General features: G+C 43.8%; 1 protein-coding gene across 1 annotated transcript in view; it reads right to left on the bottom strand.

Moving 5' to 3' along the window:
* The window catches only part of CPAMD8 (C3 and PZP like alpha-2-macroglobulin domain containing 8), a 120850-nt gene extending 108969 nt beyond the window's left edge, over positions 1 to 11881 (bottom strand). Inside the window, exons 1-5 of the mRNA XM_038771803.1 lie at positions 11780 to 11881; positions 9282 to 9368; positions 8938 to 9068; positions 5896 to 6047; positions 3248 to 3270 (exon numbers count right to left, since the gene is read on the bottom strand). Of these exons, the coding sequence (XP_038627731.1) occupies positions 3248 to 3270; positions 5896 to 6047; positions 8938 to 9068; positions 9282 to 9368; positions 11780 to 11881 (495 nt within the window). The remainder of the gene's footprint in view (positions 1 to 3247; positions 3271 to 5895; positions 6048 to 8937; positions 9069 to 9281; positions 9369 to 11779) is intronic.
* Positions 11882 to 17301: the final 5420 nt, after the last annotated feature.

Genomic DNA, 17301 nt, shown 5'->3' on the forward strand with positions numbered 1-17301 from the left:
TATACAAAAAAGACAGACTACAGAGTAAAAGACCAAAATTTAGCCACAGTTGGACAGGCAAGATTAGGGCTGTTTTAGAGCAGAATAATAGTTAAATGATAAAAATGGGGGAAGGCATGCAATGCCACAAGTCCATCAAATGGTTAAATGGAAAAGGCAAAATCTGATGTCTGGTATTTCCAAAGTAAAATGTTCTTCGGTCCCATCCCTCCTCCCTCCCCCCGAATTACCATTTGCAATCTTACAGACTTTCCCCACACATAAAGATCAGGCTCCTGATCTAATTTGTTAGGATTCTTTCTTTTTCAAGGGGTCATTTTTATATGCAACATGACCATATCCAGGAATAGCTCTGTCCACAGCCTAAGAGCTTTTCCAGATTGGGTTCTATCCCCATTACAAAACAGTTTATAACCTGTCTATTTATTGCAGTTCTCTTCTTAAAATGGTGTCATTAATGCTTGCATCTTAAAATATATTTAAATTGTGCCTGAAGGAAGTGCAGTGTTCAATGGACACATTTAGTTCTAGTTGTAGGATTGTAGCTGAAGAGCAATATTTCTTTTTTGTCCTGACAAATTGCTCTACCCATTAAGGCTTCTACCAATTCAGCCCTGGCTCCACACACCAGAAAATTATGGAATGACTTTGTCTGGCACATTATGTACATTCAGGCCACTTTTGCAAATACCAGATTCCCATTCATTCCTTCATGTTATAACATATATGAATCAGACATACAAGAAAAGAAAAGGATTTTCATGCAGGCCTAAAAGTACTCCCATATTACTAATGAACAAAAGAAAACAGTAACTATGCAGAGGCTAAAATTCAGCAGGAAAATATTAACAAACAACTTATCATACTGGATTTTCAACAGCATAAGGCAGATTCAGTATGATTCGATCCAGAGCTGCCACTCTCTGCCTCTGATACCCAGACACTGCATTTCCCTAATGGTACTCTAGTATGATCCTGCATTGAGATACGATATATGAAAGAAGCTCTCCCATTGGGCCTCTGGGCACATTTTTGCCTCTTGGATGCAAGCATATGAGGAATGAACCCCTCCCAAACACCATTTTGTAAGCACACAGGATGGGCAAAAGGGTATATGAGTAAGAAATAACTGTCTGTGGAAAGATGACATTGGAAGGGAGATTCCCCTTCAGGAGCTGGGCCATACTCCTCCAAGGCCCAGCCTGGTCTGTCAGAAAACCAAACTCTGAAGCTCTTGTAGGTTCAGCTCCACAGTTCAGGCCTCTGCAGTTGATCCCTACATGTGATGAGCTGATATGACCTATACTCACCTTCAGAGAAAAATCTGAAATGTATTGCTAAAAGTGGATATTTGAAAGTATGACAAGTAAAAGGTCTTTATTATCACTGAAGGCCAAATGAAAGTTGGGAAAACAGTAGAGCCAACTGAAAAGCATTGTAGTACAAGTAATTCCCCCCTCATCATTTTTTTTTTAAGCAGAGGATTGGGTATATTAAAAGAAAAAGGTGATTCAGGCTGAATGCTCATCTCCCCAGGAGATGTATCAGAAACAGACAACCAAATTTGCTGAACTGTGACAAAAGGATGACCACAGTCTCTTAATAACAATCAAGATGGTTTTGGTTCATTCTGGTCCAGATCACAGAACTAAAGTGACTAATCCACTGAGCAATTCAGTCCCTGCAGCTCTGTTAGCTTCTTAGCAGTGATGTTCTGCCAGTATTCCAGATGCATGTCACAGTTTAATAACTATGAGATTTTACCCCACCCTCCATCTCCCATCGGGGATAACAACCCCAAAGCAAGCCCTGCCTAGAAAAATGAGATCCAATACATTAACACATCACATTGTCTTTTACTCCTGGCCCAGAGAAGGAGGACTAACAGAATTTAATAGCAGAAGGAAAAGGTAACCACCATTAGACAGAGTGCTAGGCCCCTTTCCATAACCATTAACAAAACAAATGCTAAAAGAGAATACATTCATAAAAAGGGCATCGAAAGTTTTATGACTCACTGGAGGAAATACTACAAATCCATAAGAAATTTGTTTAAAAATAAAAGCAAAAACATTTCAGAACCCGTTAAATGGACTGATCTCGAACAAAGGGAAGGAATGTGATGTAGTGAAAAGAGCACAGGGCTTGGAGTCATTCATTCAATCGCATCTATTTAGTGCTTACTGTGTGCACAGCACTGTACTAAGCGCTTGGGAGAGTACAGGAGACCCAGGTTCTAATCTCAGTTCTGCTGCATATCCTTGGGCAAATTACTCAATATTGCTGTACCTCAGTTTCCTCAGCTCTAAAACGAGGATCCAATACCTGATCTCCTCCTCTTAGACTGTGAGCCCTATGCGGGCCTGTGTTAGATCTTATTACACATCTCTACCCCAGCACTTAGTACAGTGCCTGGCACATAGTAAGCACTTAACAAATAACCACAATTATTATTATTATTACCCTTGAGCAAACCAGAGGGCTTGGCTTGTAAATGCTTAAATACAACAATAATAATAATAATAGAATAAATCAAAGCTGAAGAAATTCAAATGAGGTCCATTTGCTTTCTTATTTTTTTAAATAACATATTCATCATTTGGGAAAACAGAAAATAAATTGGGAGTGTGCCTGTGAGGGTTTTAGGAATTTTTTCTGAAGGGTAGATATTTGGGATGTTTAGTTAAGGGGTCAGATGCTTTTAGACAGGAACTCCTAAAACAAAAAAAAGAGAATTTTTCATTTATAAAGAGTAATATCGCTTTCAACGTTCATCTCAGTTGAGTTTTTCTCTTCAGTATTGATCATATTGCCGGCTTGAATTTATTTCCAAATTGCCGTTGAGATTGTTTACTACATTTCCCAAATAGCAGAACTTGGATGTATTTTCCTTACCCCATTTCGTGATCCAGCATCACCTATACTCTAAGCAAATAGGTGCAAAGTCCTAAGAAGAACTCACGTTGGTCACAACTGCCACAGCAACTCATTTTGAAATGATTTCCCATTCAGTCCCTTTGATTTGTGATCAGGTTCTGCCAGTCATTTTTAGAAACAGGAAAGGCATAGGATTTTCTGAAAAATCCACGTGACATTTCCTCTTATTTACTGACTAGATCAATTAACAGAATAAACATAAAACAATTTTGATCAGAGATGCTTTTCCATAACTTTCGGTTTCCCTTTTGTGATACATTTTCACTGACCTCTCTGAAAGTGGCATGCTATAAAAATACTATAGGCTTACCTTGAGCTTGATGGTCCCTTTGTCTAAAAGAAAAATAAATGAAAATGGTTAAGATGGTGGTTTGATTTTCCACACTCAAGCAAGAGAAATAATTTCAATCAATCTGTGTACAGAGCACTGTAGTAAGTGCTTGGGTGAGTACAATATAACAGAGTTAATAGGCATGATCCCTGCCCACAGACTAGAAGGGGAGGACAGATGTCAAAATAAATTACAGATAGATACATAAGTGCAGTGGGAGTGGAGGAGAGGTGATTGTCAAAGCTTTACGGGTACAGACCCAAATGCATAGGCGATGCAGAAGGGAGGGTGGATAGGGGAAATGAGGGCTAAGTCAGAGAGGAGATGTGATTTTTAGGAGGGCTTTGAGGGAGGGGAGAGTGGTAGTCTGTCGTATATGAAAGCGGAAGGAGTTCCAGGCCAGAGGGGGGATGTGAGCAAAGAGTCAGCGGCGATAAAGACAAGCTCGAGGTACAGTGAGTAGGTTGGTGTTAAAGGAGTGAAGGCTTTAGACTTCTCTACAAGTAGGAGAAAACTCAATAAAAGATAGATTCTCTCTGGAAATGCATTTCTAGGCCATATTTCTTCCAGGTGACTAGAACCTTGGCTAAGGGTATGACTCAGCAAAATGGATTTCTTCTCTCTGTGGAAAGCTGTGGGCCCAGAGAGGGGGGTGGAGAGGTGGACTTAGCTGAGCTATTCAGGAGAAACTTGGCCAGACTGTCTATATTCATTTGTGGCTTCTGCCCAAGGTAAGCTGCAAAGTGCTCCGAGGGTAGAGGACCGATGTTTAGGGTAGACTTCCAAGAAGGAGGACAAACAGTTGGCTGCCAGAGACCCCAGCCTTTCTAGGGACTTGAATCCTAATGAGAAACCCATAGAGCCTACGTTTGTTGTCGCTTCCTGCCAGTTAAAGCTTCTGTTTGGCATGTGTCATGCAGATGAATAAATACCACACATCAGCTCCTTTTCATCCTAAAACCAAAGTTAAATAGTAGAATGAGCCAACTTCCAAAGGACAAGTATGGTAGATGCATGTGTGTGTATTTACCCAGGTATTACCAGGTTTAAAATTAGACAGGCTCTCTTACAAGATTGCAGATATGGCAATTCTATATTGGTGAAGATGGGGAGAAGGGACTGAAAAAATAAACCCTCAACTGATGTGGAACCTGAGGAGACTTGGTGCCTTGTCTTTTACCACTCAATGTTTGCCTTAAGGAGTTATTTTTCTGTCCTGGATTTCCCACTATAAGCAGGGCTTTTGCCAGAGGCAGACAGAAAAATCAGCAAAGAAGGCAGAGAGAAGGTAGCCTTGAGAATGAGAGGATGCAAAGAGGAGAAAGTGAAATTAGAAAGCATAAGAACATGAGAGAAAGAGAGAGGTGGGAGAGCAAGGGAAGTAGGATGGTCGTGGTGGTAATGGGAGGAGATTGATTTTGTTAACGTTGTAGTGATCATAAAGATCTGCAATCGCTTCTCACTTGGACTGGGGTTTTGAGACTAATAACTGTGGTATTTGTTAAGTTCTATGTGCCAAGCACTGTACTAAGCACTAGGGTGAAGAGAGAAAGGAACCAAATCTTGGAACCAAATCAAGGCCCTACTGAGAGCTCACCCCCTCCAGGAGGCCTTCCCAGACTGAGCCCTTTCCTTCCTCTCCCCCTCATTCCCCTCTCCATCCCCCCATCTTACCTCCTTCCGTTCCCCACAGCACCTGTATATATGTATATAAGTTTGTACATATTTGTCACTCTATTTATTTATTTATTTTACTTGTACATATCTATTCTATTTTATTTTGTTAGCATGTTTGGTTTTGTTCTCTGTCTCCCCCTTTTAGACTGTGAGCCCACTGTTGGGTAGGGACTGTCTCTATATGTTGCCAACTTGTACTTCCCAAGCGCTTAGTACAGTGCTCTGCACACAGTAAGCGCTCAATAAATACGATTGATGATGATGATGGAACCCACCTATTCTCCCTTTCATACTTTCTTTCCAAAGGACTTCTGAAAGGCTGGTTATTTATGCATGGCTTAGTTCTTAAGGCCAGGGCGGAAGAGACAGAAGAGGGAGATGAAGGGGAAAGTAAGAAAAACTTGGTGACAGATTTGTGGATCAGAGGCTTAAGAGAAGAGAGGGTAAGACAGCAGAAAGAAAGAGCCAACAAGAATGATGTAGAAAACAGATAAGGCAATAGACACAGACTCTTACATTCTACTATTAAAAAGGAGAGTCTCAACCTGTGGGCAAAATAGAAAAATGATATTTGCTTGCAGGCAAAAATTCCCTCAATCAGAAGGAAGTGGAGATAAATCATAAAGGCTACGAAAGGTCCTAGATGGGGTGACCAAGTCTTATGAACCGAGGAGATTTGCCGAAAGCCAAAGATTGAAAAACAAAACAAAATCTTTTGAACGGAACAGTTGGTAGGGAGGGGACTGGGGTTGAAATTGCCAGTAATGCCCTGGTAATACAGGCTGGGGTGTCACTGTGAATTAAGAGTGATTATGGATACCATCTCTAAAGGCAGGGCAGTGTTAGGCTAATTTATTTGACTTGACGATAAAACATATTTTAAAAAATCCTCGTACCACCTCAGCTCCTTCATTTGCCCATGGGATTGATCAGACATAATGAAAACTTACCCAAAACTGCCCCATGACCATGGGCTACAGCCTCTCCTTTGACCACTAGCTGAATCTGGACTGTTGTTTCCTTAAAGGAGTTAAAGATTGTCACACTGATAACTTCCTCTACACCTGCTCGGAAAACTGACGGAGCTGCTATCAAGTAGCCCCTGAAAAAGAAAATCGTTAAATGGGTGAGGAAGAAAAAAAAAGTAGTCATTCAAAAAGATTGCATGTACTTAACTGACATTAAATAGACCCAACTGCAACTCTTCTCATCTGAAACAGAATGATTATGCTGCACAAAGGAAATTCTATCTATTCAGACAGTTCTCTAGCATCTATCTCCACAGTACCAGTTTTGGCAGGCAGGAAGACAGAGTTCTCTCTAGGGCTGAGAATGAAGAACTCTTTAAATTTTACTTCAGGCAGCCCCTTCCTGGGACTACACAGAAGGAGTTTATGTCTACATAGAAAACCTTAAAAAGTTCCAGTGTGGCTCCACCCAAGACAAGTTAACAAAATGGCTTAGGGATTTGATCATCAGAACCTGAAACCTGGATTTTCCACTGACATCCTCTGCAACAACGGGAAGTGCCTTATCTTCTGGTCTGTCAGTTTCCCCATCTTGAAAAATAGGGAGAAGAAGAAGGTGCTCCTCATGTTCATAATAAAGATTGCAAGTTGCACTCTTCACGCTAAACTTTTAAACAAAACCAAGTTACTTGTTAAGTCTCTGGGAAATTTGCATCAGAAAGAAACTATAAATTCTGTTTTAATATCCCAGTACAAAATAATCAGTCAAATTTACTTGCTAATAGTATTTTAGACTTCAAAATTGGCACCGTGTGAAAGTGACATCCTTTTGCCGCTTTACTACGTCTGTTTCACAGATGGCAGATAATGCAAAAGATGTTGCCATAAACAGGAGATAGGTGTGACATAATTCACCAGAACCCTAATGGCAATGAAAGTCATATTATAGTATTGCAATAGGCATACATTCAAGAAGAGATTTTAGGAACACCATGAATCGGCATTGTAATGTTTGTCTTATTTCAGGCTCTATCACAAGTAATTTAGGCTATTTATAAGCATTATATGCATTTGTAGAATTTAGGGCGCACACTGAGATTAGTCTGTGTTCTTTTTTAAAAATGCTCCCCTATGGCTGGAATATCTTATTAAAATTCATAGAGAACTTGATGTTATTAAATTAACTTTTTATTCAGTTATAAAGGTTACAGCAGTGGGCTAATGGCCAGAAAAACATCACAGAGGTCCATAACAAGAATCTTACTAACAGCTGTGATGAGAATCCTTTTTGATCATTCAATTCTCAATGGGTTTTTTATGCAATGTGAAAAACGTTTCCAATACATTTACATTGTCCTTAAAATGTCATACTCACTTATGCCTGTGGTTTTGTTTAAAAAATAAATAAAAAACCCCAAGTGTTTTCTAGAAGTTAAGGTTTAAAGTGTAGGACATGCAAGAACTGTTTTAGCCTTCTGTGTCTTTATTGTTGCAGCAGTTGGGTCTTTTAGGCAGTGATGAATTGTTTCTCTGGGATGAAGGTCAGACTATTTTGCAACCTCAAAATCATCATTTAGTGGATTCCAACCCAGGGTTTCTTTCTCAGCAGGCCCCATTACTATGGAGATCCTATTTCACCGGACAGGCAGTGAGATCTCTGTGGTACTGCAGTCCGAATGCATCAGCTACTGAGAACTTTCAGAATTGGGAATTAGTACTCTCTGACACCTTCTCATAAGGGATGCCCTGTTTGAAATCTACCAGATCAAAATGCTTCAACGGCTTAAGCAATTGCAAATTCCCAGCAAGGGAAAAATCATGTTCCTCTTGAGAGAAGATGGTTGCAGACAGTGGGCAATTTTTCATTTCAAACTGGCCCCCTTGACTACCAGCTCAGAGCTAAATGAAACCCATATAGTTACATTGTTGGGTCTGATTCTTACTTTTGGGGGGGCGGGGGGGGGGGGGAGGTGTAAACATTCCCTGATTAAATTAAGCCATCTAACAGCGTTGTGCTTGAAAATAAAATGTTTAACTTGGACAGACTGAATAGTACCTTGACAGCTCCTGCTCAAGACCCTTTGACTAACAGCCCTGTCAGGTTTTGGCAGAACTTGGCAGGATGTGAAATGTTTTTTACTAAGTAGAGTAAATTGAAAATCCTCCATGGCAGCTAGTTAGTACATCCCCTCACTATGTCAACGGGTCATAAACTAATGCAATAAAACAAAGCAAACTAGAGGAAAAATGCAAAAAAAAAAAAAAACCCCACAACTCTTCCTCCTTTTTCCAAAATAAAAATTTTTTTAAGGAAAATGTAACTGGGAGGCTTGAGTTTGCTTTTATCAACTGGACAGATACATATGTATGTGTGTGTGGGCATGCGCCTGTGTGTGTGTGTATATATATATATATATATATATATATATATATATACATGTATGTATATATGTATGTATACACACATATAAACATGTATATATATGTATGCACACACATATATATGTATATACACACACACATATAAATATATATATATATATATGTAGAGGCACAAACACGTGCATACACACATATATCCCTAACGGTATCAATTGGTTTTTCCACCCTAATCCTCTTCCCCGCAATGGCTAATGAAGAAGCAAGCCTGGAAAAGTAAATGATAAAGAAGATGAAGAAATGGGATAGCTCAGATGCCCCTCGGAGGAAACCAGGCGAGAAGACTTCCCAAGCCTTCTCCGAGCCGCGGCATGGGGGAGGGCCAGGAGAGAGTAATAATGAAGGTATTTGCTAAGCGCTTACTATGTGCCAGGCACCGTACTAAGCGCTGGGGCGGATGGAAGCCAAGCCCGTGTGGGGCTTCCCAGTCTCCATCCCCATTTTCCAGCCGAGAGAACGGAGGCCCAGAGAGATGAAGTGACTTGTCCAAGGTCACGCGGCAACCGGGCGGCGGAGCCGGGCGGGGTGGGTAGTGTCGGTGATGCCCCGGTGGGGTTGGGGCGGAGGGAGGCCGGGGGTACTCACTGTCTGTCCCGCTGTTCGGCGGCCAGGCTGGCGGGCGGCAGCAGCAGCGGCAGCAGCGGCAGCAGAAGGCACCAGGTGCAGCGGCCGCCGCCCGCCTTCTTGGGCCGCATTTTCGGGCTCCGGGGGCGCTTCTACCGGGCGAGTCGCGGTGCACGGCCCCGGAGAGCTGCAGTGGGAGCGGCCGGCCGGCCCGCAGAGCCGCCTTTTGTTCCGCCGTTCCCCCTTCGGCGCTCCGTGCGGCCGGGGCCGGTCCCCGCCCCCCGCCTCTCCGCCCGCCCCCTGCCCCCCGACCCCCCGGTGCCCGCTCCCGACCGCTCCCAGCGGCTTTTGTCTCCCGGCCTCGCCCTCTTCCTGCGCCGGAGGGAGCGGGGCCCCCTAGACCCCTCCAGCTGGCACGCCCCAGCCAGCATCGCGCTAGCCTTCTCCTGAGGCTGGCACGGAGTGACCAGCCCCTAGGTCGGGCCACTAACTAACCCTCCAAGCCTCTGACCTCCCCTATCTTAAGGGCTAACCCTGCCCCCAGGGCTGACCCCCCTCCCACTCGGGGGTCACTCACCCCTGCCACTCTTCCTCTCCCGCCAATCCCCCCCCCCGCCCCCACCAAATGAAGTACCCCCATCTCTCTATTTCCTTCCACCCAGACCAATCCCCGCAACAGTGCTCATCCCGTTTTTCTCTGAGCCTCCACGTGAAGAAGAAGAACTGGGGTATTTGTTAAGCACTTACTGTGTGCCAGACACTGTACCAAGCGCCGGGGTGGATGAGTCGATGCTATTGATGCCTGTCTACTTGTTTTGTTGTCTGTCTCTCCCTTCTAGACTGTGAGCCCGTTGTAGAGTAGGGAATGTCTCTATATGTTGCCAAATTGTACTTTCAAAGCGCTTAGTGCATCCCTCTGGGCACAGTAAGCGCTTGATAGATACGATTGAATGAATGAACGAATATGACGAACAAAACGTGTTGGACGCAGTCCCTGTCCCATATGGGGCTCACTGTCTCAATCCCCATTTTCCAGATGAGAGAATTTAGGTCCAGAGAAGCGAAATGAGCTGCCCAAGATCACACAACACAAGTGGCAGAGCCAGGAGTAGAGCCCACAACCTTCTGACTCCCAGGCCCATGCTCAATCCACTAAGTCATCACCTCCTACATAGAGCAATCTACTGTCCCACTGGAATGTGTAGGGCACATCTCCCACAACATCTTTGGACACCCTCTCAACCCATATTCTGGGAGCACCAGTGCACACAAGAAGCACACCAGGTTCGAATAGTCCCAAAACATAGGCTCCGCCCTTTCCTCTCCATCCAAAGTGCTACCCTGCTCGTTCAATCTCTCATCCTATCCCATCTGGAATATTGTATCAGCATCTTCTCCGATCTCCCATCCTCTTGTCTCTCCCCACTTCAATCCATACTTTACGCCGCTGCCTGGATTGTCTTTGTCCAGAAACGCTCTGGGCATGTTACTCCCCTCCTCAAAAATCTCCAGTGGCTACCAATCAACCTACGCATCAGGCAGAAACTCCTCATCCTTGGCTTCAAGGCTCTCCATCACCTTGCCCCCTCCTACCTCATCTCCCTTCTCTCCTTCTACAGCCCAGCCCGCACCCTCCGCTCTCTGCCGCTAATCTCCTCACCGTGCCTTGTTCTCGCCTGTCCTGCCGTCGACCCCCGGCCCACGTCATCCCAATGGCCTGGAATACCCTCCCTCCCCACATCCATCAAGCTAGCTCTCTTCCTCCCTTCAAGGCCCTATTGAGAGCTCACCTCCTCCAGGAGGCCTTCCCAGACTGAGCCCCCTCCTTCCTGTCTCCCTTGTCCCCCTCTCCATCCCCACCGTCTTACCTCCTTCCCTTCCCCACAGCACCTATATATGTGTATATATGTTTGTATGTATTTATTACTCTATTTATTTATTTTGCTTGTACATACCTATTCTATTTATTTTATTTTGTTAATATGTTTTGTTTTGTTCTCTGTCTCCCCCTTCTAGACTGTGAGCCCACTGTCACCTGTATATATGTATATATGGTTGTACATATTTATTACTCTATTTATTTATTTATTTTACTTGTACATATCTATCCTATTTATTTTAGTTTGTTAGTATGTTTGGTTTTGTTCTCTGTCTCCCCCTTTTAGACTGTGAGCCCACTGTTGGGTAGGGACTGTCTCTATATGTTGCCAATTTGTACTTCCCAAGCGCTTAGTACAGTGCTCTGCACATAGTAAGCGCTCAATAAATACGATTGATGAAGATGATGGTGATGATGACTGTCTCTATATATTGCCAACTTGTACTTCCCAAGCTCTTAGTACAGTGCTCTGCACACAGTAAGCGCTCAATAAATACGATTGATTGATTGATCCCGCTACACTCTCCCAAAGCACTGATCTTCACCCTTTTTAACTCCTTCCCAGAATGATCTCAACCTTTGCCTCCCAGACCTCAAAGGACCTTTAAGTATCAAGAGACTACATAATATGGTCCCTTCTTCAGAGGGACAAAGCCTGATCAAACAGGGTAGTTGTTTACTTAGGAGCCTTACATTGTTTCAACTGTTCTAAAAAGGATGGCCAGAAGGCCCACTTTCTAACAAGAACTACAACAGTTCATTTTATATTGTATTTATTCATGGGTAATTAATTCCCAGGCGTCAATTAACTGGACATGCGGTTTCAGGACCATTAAAAACCCACTTTGAAAAATCAAAGAGAACTTAGAGTAACAATAAAATTAGAATCAATGAAATATGGGACCAACCTTCAAAAAAAAAGCCCAAACCAGAAAAACGCTATTAAAAATATGCATTAATTCATTGGACAATGAAACCCATTACCCTTCTGAGTTTCCAGCTGTGGAGGTTCAGCCACTGTTGCACCCACAGCTTTCTGAAAAGATCTGAGAATTTCTGATCAGGGCCGAAGAGACCAAAAATCATGTTTTCTGACCTTTAGTCCTGTGAAATCTCCCTGCCACCTTCAATCCCTGTTTTGCTTTATTGCTCTATTTTTGTCCTCACACTTGATATTAAAAGCCGGCACTTATACCATTGGGTAAGTCTGAGGTCGCTTTAGGGTAAAATAATAACAATAGTACTAGTAGAATTTATTGAGTGTCCACTTGATGCAAGCACACTGTACTAGGCATTTGGGAAGTGTAGAATAACAAAATGACCTGGTCCTTGCCCACAAGGTGTTTATAGTCTAATGGGGGGGGGGGGGGGACAAACATAAAAAGATTTACAACTGGAGAGGTCAAAGATAAACAAATAAAAGGGGGTATAAGTGCTAAGGTAGGTGTCGGTAAGTTCTTAAGCGTAAGTTCTTAAGCGCTAGTGTTGGCCTAAGATGATATGGCTCAGAGTAGTGGGAAATTAATCAGGGCATTAATTCCCTGGGAGAAGGTGGGATTTTTAGAAGGGGATTTGAATTTGGGGACAGCTGTGGTCTATCCAATGTGGAGAGGGAGAGAGTAACAGGTGGGGGACACCATGAGTTATTCATTCATTCATTCATTCAATCATATTTATTGAGCGCTTACTGTGTGCAGAGCACTGTACTAAGCGCTTGGGAAGTACAAGTTGGCAACATATAGAGACGGTCCCTACCCAAAAGTGGGCTCACATTTTAGAAGGGGGAGACAGACAACAAAACAAAACATATTAACAAAATAAAATAAATAGAATAAATATGTACAAGTAAAATGAATAGAGTAATAAATATGTACAACCATATATACATATATACAGGTGCTGCGGGGAGGGGAAAGAGGTAAGACGGGGGGGATGGGGAAGGGGAGGAGGGGGAGAGGAAGGAGGGGGCTCAGTCCGGGAAGGCCTCCTGGAGGAAGTGAGCTCTCAGTAGGGCTTTGAAGTTAGGAGATGGAAGCAGGAAAGTCTAGAGCGAGGTGTAGTTAGAAGGTTGGTTTGGGAGTAGTACAGCCAATGAGTTGGGGAAGAGTGGGAGAAAATAGGTAAGGTGGAGCTAGATGGTGGAGATCCTTGAAACCAACTGTGAGTTTCTGTTTGATGGGAAAAGCCAGTAAAGGGTTTTGAGGAGAGATGAGGGCCGAACAGTGCTTTCAGAAAGATGATCAGAGAAGCAACATGCAGTACAAATTGGAGAGGGGAGAGGCTGGGAGACCAGCAAGGAGGCTATGCAATAGTCTAGCTGAGGCAAGACCAGAGTTTGTTACAGGTGGTTTGTTACAGCAGTTTGGGTGAAAAAGAAGGGATGGAGCCAGAAGGTGTACAGGTCATACTGGCAGGATTTGGCAGTTCCTGCTTCCATGCCAAGTTTCTCAGTGGAAAGAGTATAGGGCTGGGAGTCAGGAGAACTGGACTCTAATCCTGGTTCTAACATTTGTCTGCCGTGTGCCCTTCTTGGCACTTGGCACTTTACTTCTCTGTGGCTCCAGTTTTCTCATCTGCTAAATGAGGATTAAATACCCATTCTCCCTCCCTGACTATACTGCATCTACTTCAGAGTTTAACATAATGCTTGGAACATAGTAAAGATTTAACAAGTGCTATCGTTATTATTTGTCAAGTAATAGAAGCAGAAAGACAAAAATCAATGAAGCAATGGTATTTATTGAGCATTTACTGTGTGCAGTACTGAGCACTTGGGAGAATACAACAGAGTTGGTAGACCCATTCCCTGTCCATAAGGAGCTTGCAGTCATTCATTCATTCATTCAATCGTATTTATTGAGCACTTAGTGTGTGCAGAGCACTGAACTAAGTGCTTGGGAAGTACAAGTCAGCAACATATAGAGATGGACCCTACCCAACAGTCTAGAGGGGGAGACAGACATTAATATAAATTGTGGATATACACATAAGTGCTGAGGGTGGGGTGAATATCAAGTACTTAAAGGAGACGTATCCAAGTGCATGGGTGCCACTGAAGAGAGAGGGAGTAGGAGAAATGAGGGCTTAGTCGGGGAAGGACTCTTTGGAGGGGATGTGATTTTAGTAAAGCTGTGAAGGTGGGGCAAGTGATGGTCTGTCGAATATGAAGAGGGAGGATGTGTCCAAGGGGTCGGTTAGCGGTGAGATAGACGAGATGGAGGTATAGTGAGTAGGTTGTCATTAGAGGAGTGACTCAATCCTATCAGAAAACTTGGGGGTTTTTTTTGTTGTTGTTAAAAATAAGTTGATTGTGCAATCCAGTAGGTATATAGTACAATATTTGGATTTCTGTGAAGAATTTGATTCAGATTCTCATCCGATAGTACTTGCACACTGGCTTGGGTAAGAACACTGTCCTGTGGCTTTACAATCGTCTGAACAACTGTGAACAAAAGGTTATGATACACAGTTTTTTTTCTTATTTTCCCATTTGTTTTTTAGTAGTATTTGTTAAGCACTTACTTTGTTCTAGGCACTATACTAAGCACTGGGGTAGATAATCGGGTTGGACACAGTTCCTATCCCACAAAGGGCTCCCAGTCTTAATTCCCAGTTTACAGATGAGGTAACTGAATCACAGAGAAGTTAAGTGACTTGCCCAAGGTCACACAGCAGACCAGTGACACAGCCGGGATTAGAACCTTCTGTCTCCCAGGCCCGTGCTCTTTCCACTGGACCACACTGCTTTCACTGGGGAAGATGATCTACCGGAGTTGGGGGATTTGGTTTTTGGTACTTAAAACTTAAAGTAGAAATAAAGAAGATCTGAAGAAGTTAAAAATCAGGACCCAAAACATCAAAATGAGATGCTCAGTGGGTGGAAGAAAACTGGAGTATTGTTCCCTCCAGAAAAGTCTAGAGGAGACAGCTGAAAGACCCATTTTGTTCAGAAAAGCACAAAGTATTCAATGCAATATCGAGAGGATAAGGATATGTCCATAATAATAATAACAATATTAATGTTGGCATTTGTTAAGCGCTTCCTATGTACAAAGCACTGTTCTAAGCACTTGTGGGGATACAAAGTGATCAGGTTGTCCCACGTAGGGCTCACAGTCTTAATCCCCATTTTACAGGTGCAGTAACTGAGGCTCAGAGAATCAATCAATCAATCAATCGTATTTATTGAGCGCTTACTGTGTGCAGAGCACTGTACTAAGCGCTTGGGAAGCACAAGTTGGCAACACATAGAGACGGTCCCTACCCAACAGTGGGCTCGGCTCAGAGAAGTTAAGTGACTTGCCCAAAGTCACACAGCAGACATGTGGCGGAGCCGGGATTTGAACCCATGACCTCTGACTCCAAAGCCCGTGCTCTTTCCACTGAGCCATGCTGCTTCTCTAGGTTCTGAGGGTTTGGGGTTAGCACCAAAGTGCTTAAGGGGGACACATCCAAGTTCACAAGCCAATGCGGAGGGAAGGGCGGATGGGGGAAATGAGGGCTCAGTCAGGGGAGGCCTCTTGGAAGCGATGCAATTTTAAGGGTATTTTCAAGGTTGGGAGCGTGGTGGTCTGCAGATATTAGGGAAGAGGGAGTTCCAGGCCTGAGGGAAAATGTGAGCAAGGGGTCGACGACACATAGATGAAATTGAGGTACGGAGAGTAGATTGGCGTTAGAGGAAGGAAGTGCAGATCACAGCTGGGATCATGTCTACCAAACCCTGTCCTCCCCCCTGACTTTCCTGTCACTGTAGACAGCACCACCATCATTCATTCATTCATTCCATCATATTTATTGAGCACTTACTGTGTGCAGAGCACTGTACTAAGCACCATCCTCCCTGTCTCAAAAGCCCATAACATTGGCGTCATCCTTGACTCACCTCTCTCTCATTCTACCCATATATTCAATCTGTCCTGAAATCCTGTTAGTTCAACCTTCGCAACAGCGCTAAAATTCACCCACTCCTCTCCATCCAAACTGTCATGACGCTAATGCAAGCATTTATCCTATCCCATCTTGATTACTGCATCGGCCTCCTTGCTAACTTCCCTGCCTCCTGTCTCTCCCCACTCTACTCCATAGTTGGCTCTGTTGCCTGGGTCATTTTTATCTAAAAATGTTCAGCCCATGTTTCCCCACTCCTCCAGAACCTCCAGTGGTTGCTCATCCACCTCGGCATCGAAAAAAAACTCCTCATCGTCGGCTTTAAAGCACTCAATCACTTTACCCCCTCCTACCTTAACTCACTGCTTTCCTACTACAACCCATCCCGAAAACTTCGTTCCTCCTAATGCTAACCTATCACCGTACTTCGAGCTCATTTATCTCACCACCGACCTCTGGGCCACATCCTGCCTCTGCCTCGGAACTCCCTCTCTCTTCACATCCGACAGACAGTTGCTCTTCCCGCCTTCTAGGCCTTATTAAAAGCACATCTCCTCCAAGAGTCCTTCCCCAACTAAGCCCTCATTTCCTCTTCTCCCACTCCCTGTTGCATCACCCTTGCACTTGGATCGACACCCTTCATTCACCCCTCCTTCCGTCCTACAACGCTTATGTACATAAATATCCATAATTCATGTAATTATGTTAATATCTAGACCCCTCTCTAGACTGTAAGCTCGTTGTGGGCAGGGAATGTGTCTACCACCCAATCAATTAATTGCATTTATTGAGAGCTCACTGTGTGCAGAGCGCTTGGGAGAGTACAACATAACAGAATTGGTAGACACATTCCCTGCCCACAGTAAGCTCTCAGTAAATGCAATTAATTGATTGATTGGGTTGTTGTTGGATATCGGCAAGGTAAGGTAGAAAGGAGAAGGCTGGCTGAATGCCTTTCTGCTTCCCAGACCAACTTCTTAAAATGTTCCTCAGAATACCTTACTTCACTCTTTGGAAACATTCAGTGGCTATCCACGCCTCTCTGCATCAAACAGAAGTTTCTGGCATTTTTTTGTGGTATTTGTTAAAGGCTTATTATGTAGCAGGCATTGTACTAGACATTGGGGTAGATACATGCTAATCAGGTTGGACACAGTCCCACATGGGGCTCACAGTCTTCATCCCCATTTTACGGTTGAGGTAACTGAGGTAACAGAGAAGTGAAGTGACTTGCCCAGGGTCACACAGCAGACAAGTGGCAGAGCTGGGATTAGAACCCAGGTCCTTCTGACTCCCAGGCCCGTGTTCTACCCACTAGGCCATGCTGCTGCTTCTTCTGACAAATGGCCTCATAATAATAATAACAATAATGTAATAATTATGATATTTGTTAAGTGCTTACTATGTGCCAGGCACTGTCCTAAGTGCTGGGGTAGATACAAGCAAATTTGGTTGGCCACAGTCCCTGTCGTGCATGGGGCTCACAGCCTTAACCCCCATTTTACAGATGAGAAAACAGAGGCACAGAGAAGTTAAATGACTTGACCAAGGCCACCCAGCAGACAAATGGCAGAGCGGAATTAGAACCCATGACCTCCTGACTCTCAGGCCCATGCCCT

This window comes from Tachyglossus aculeatus, chromosome X1 (assembly GCF_015852505.1).
Source record: "Tachyglossus aculeatus isolate mTacAcu1 chromosome X1, mTacAcu1.pri, whole genome shotgun sequence".
Taxonomy (NCBI): Eukaryota; Metazoa; Chordata; class Mammalia; order Monotremata; family Tachyglossidae; genus Tachyglossus; species Tachyglossus aculeatus.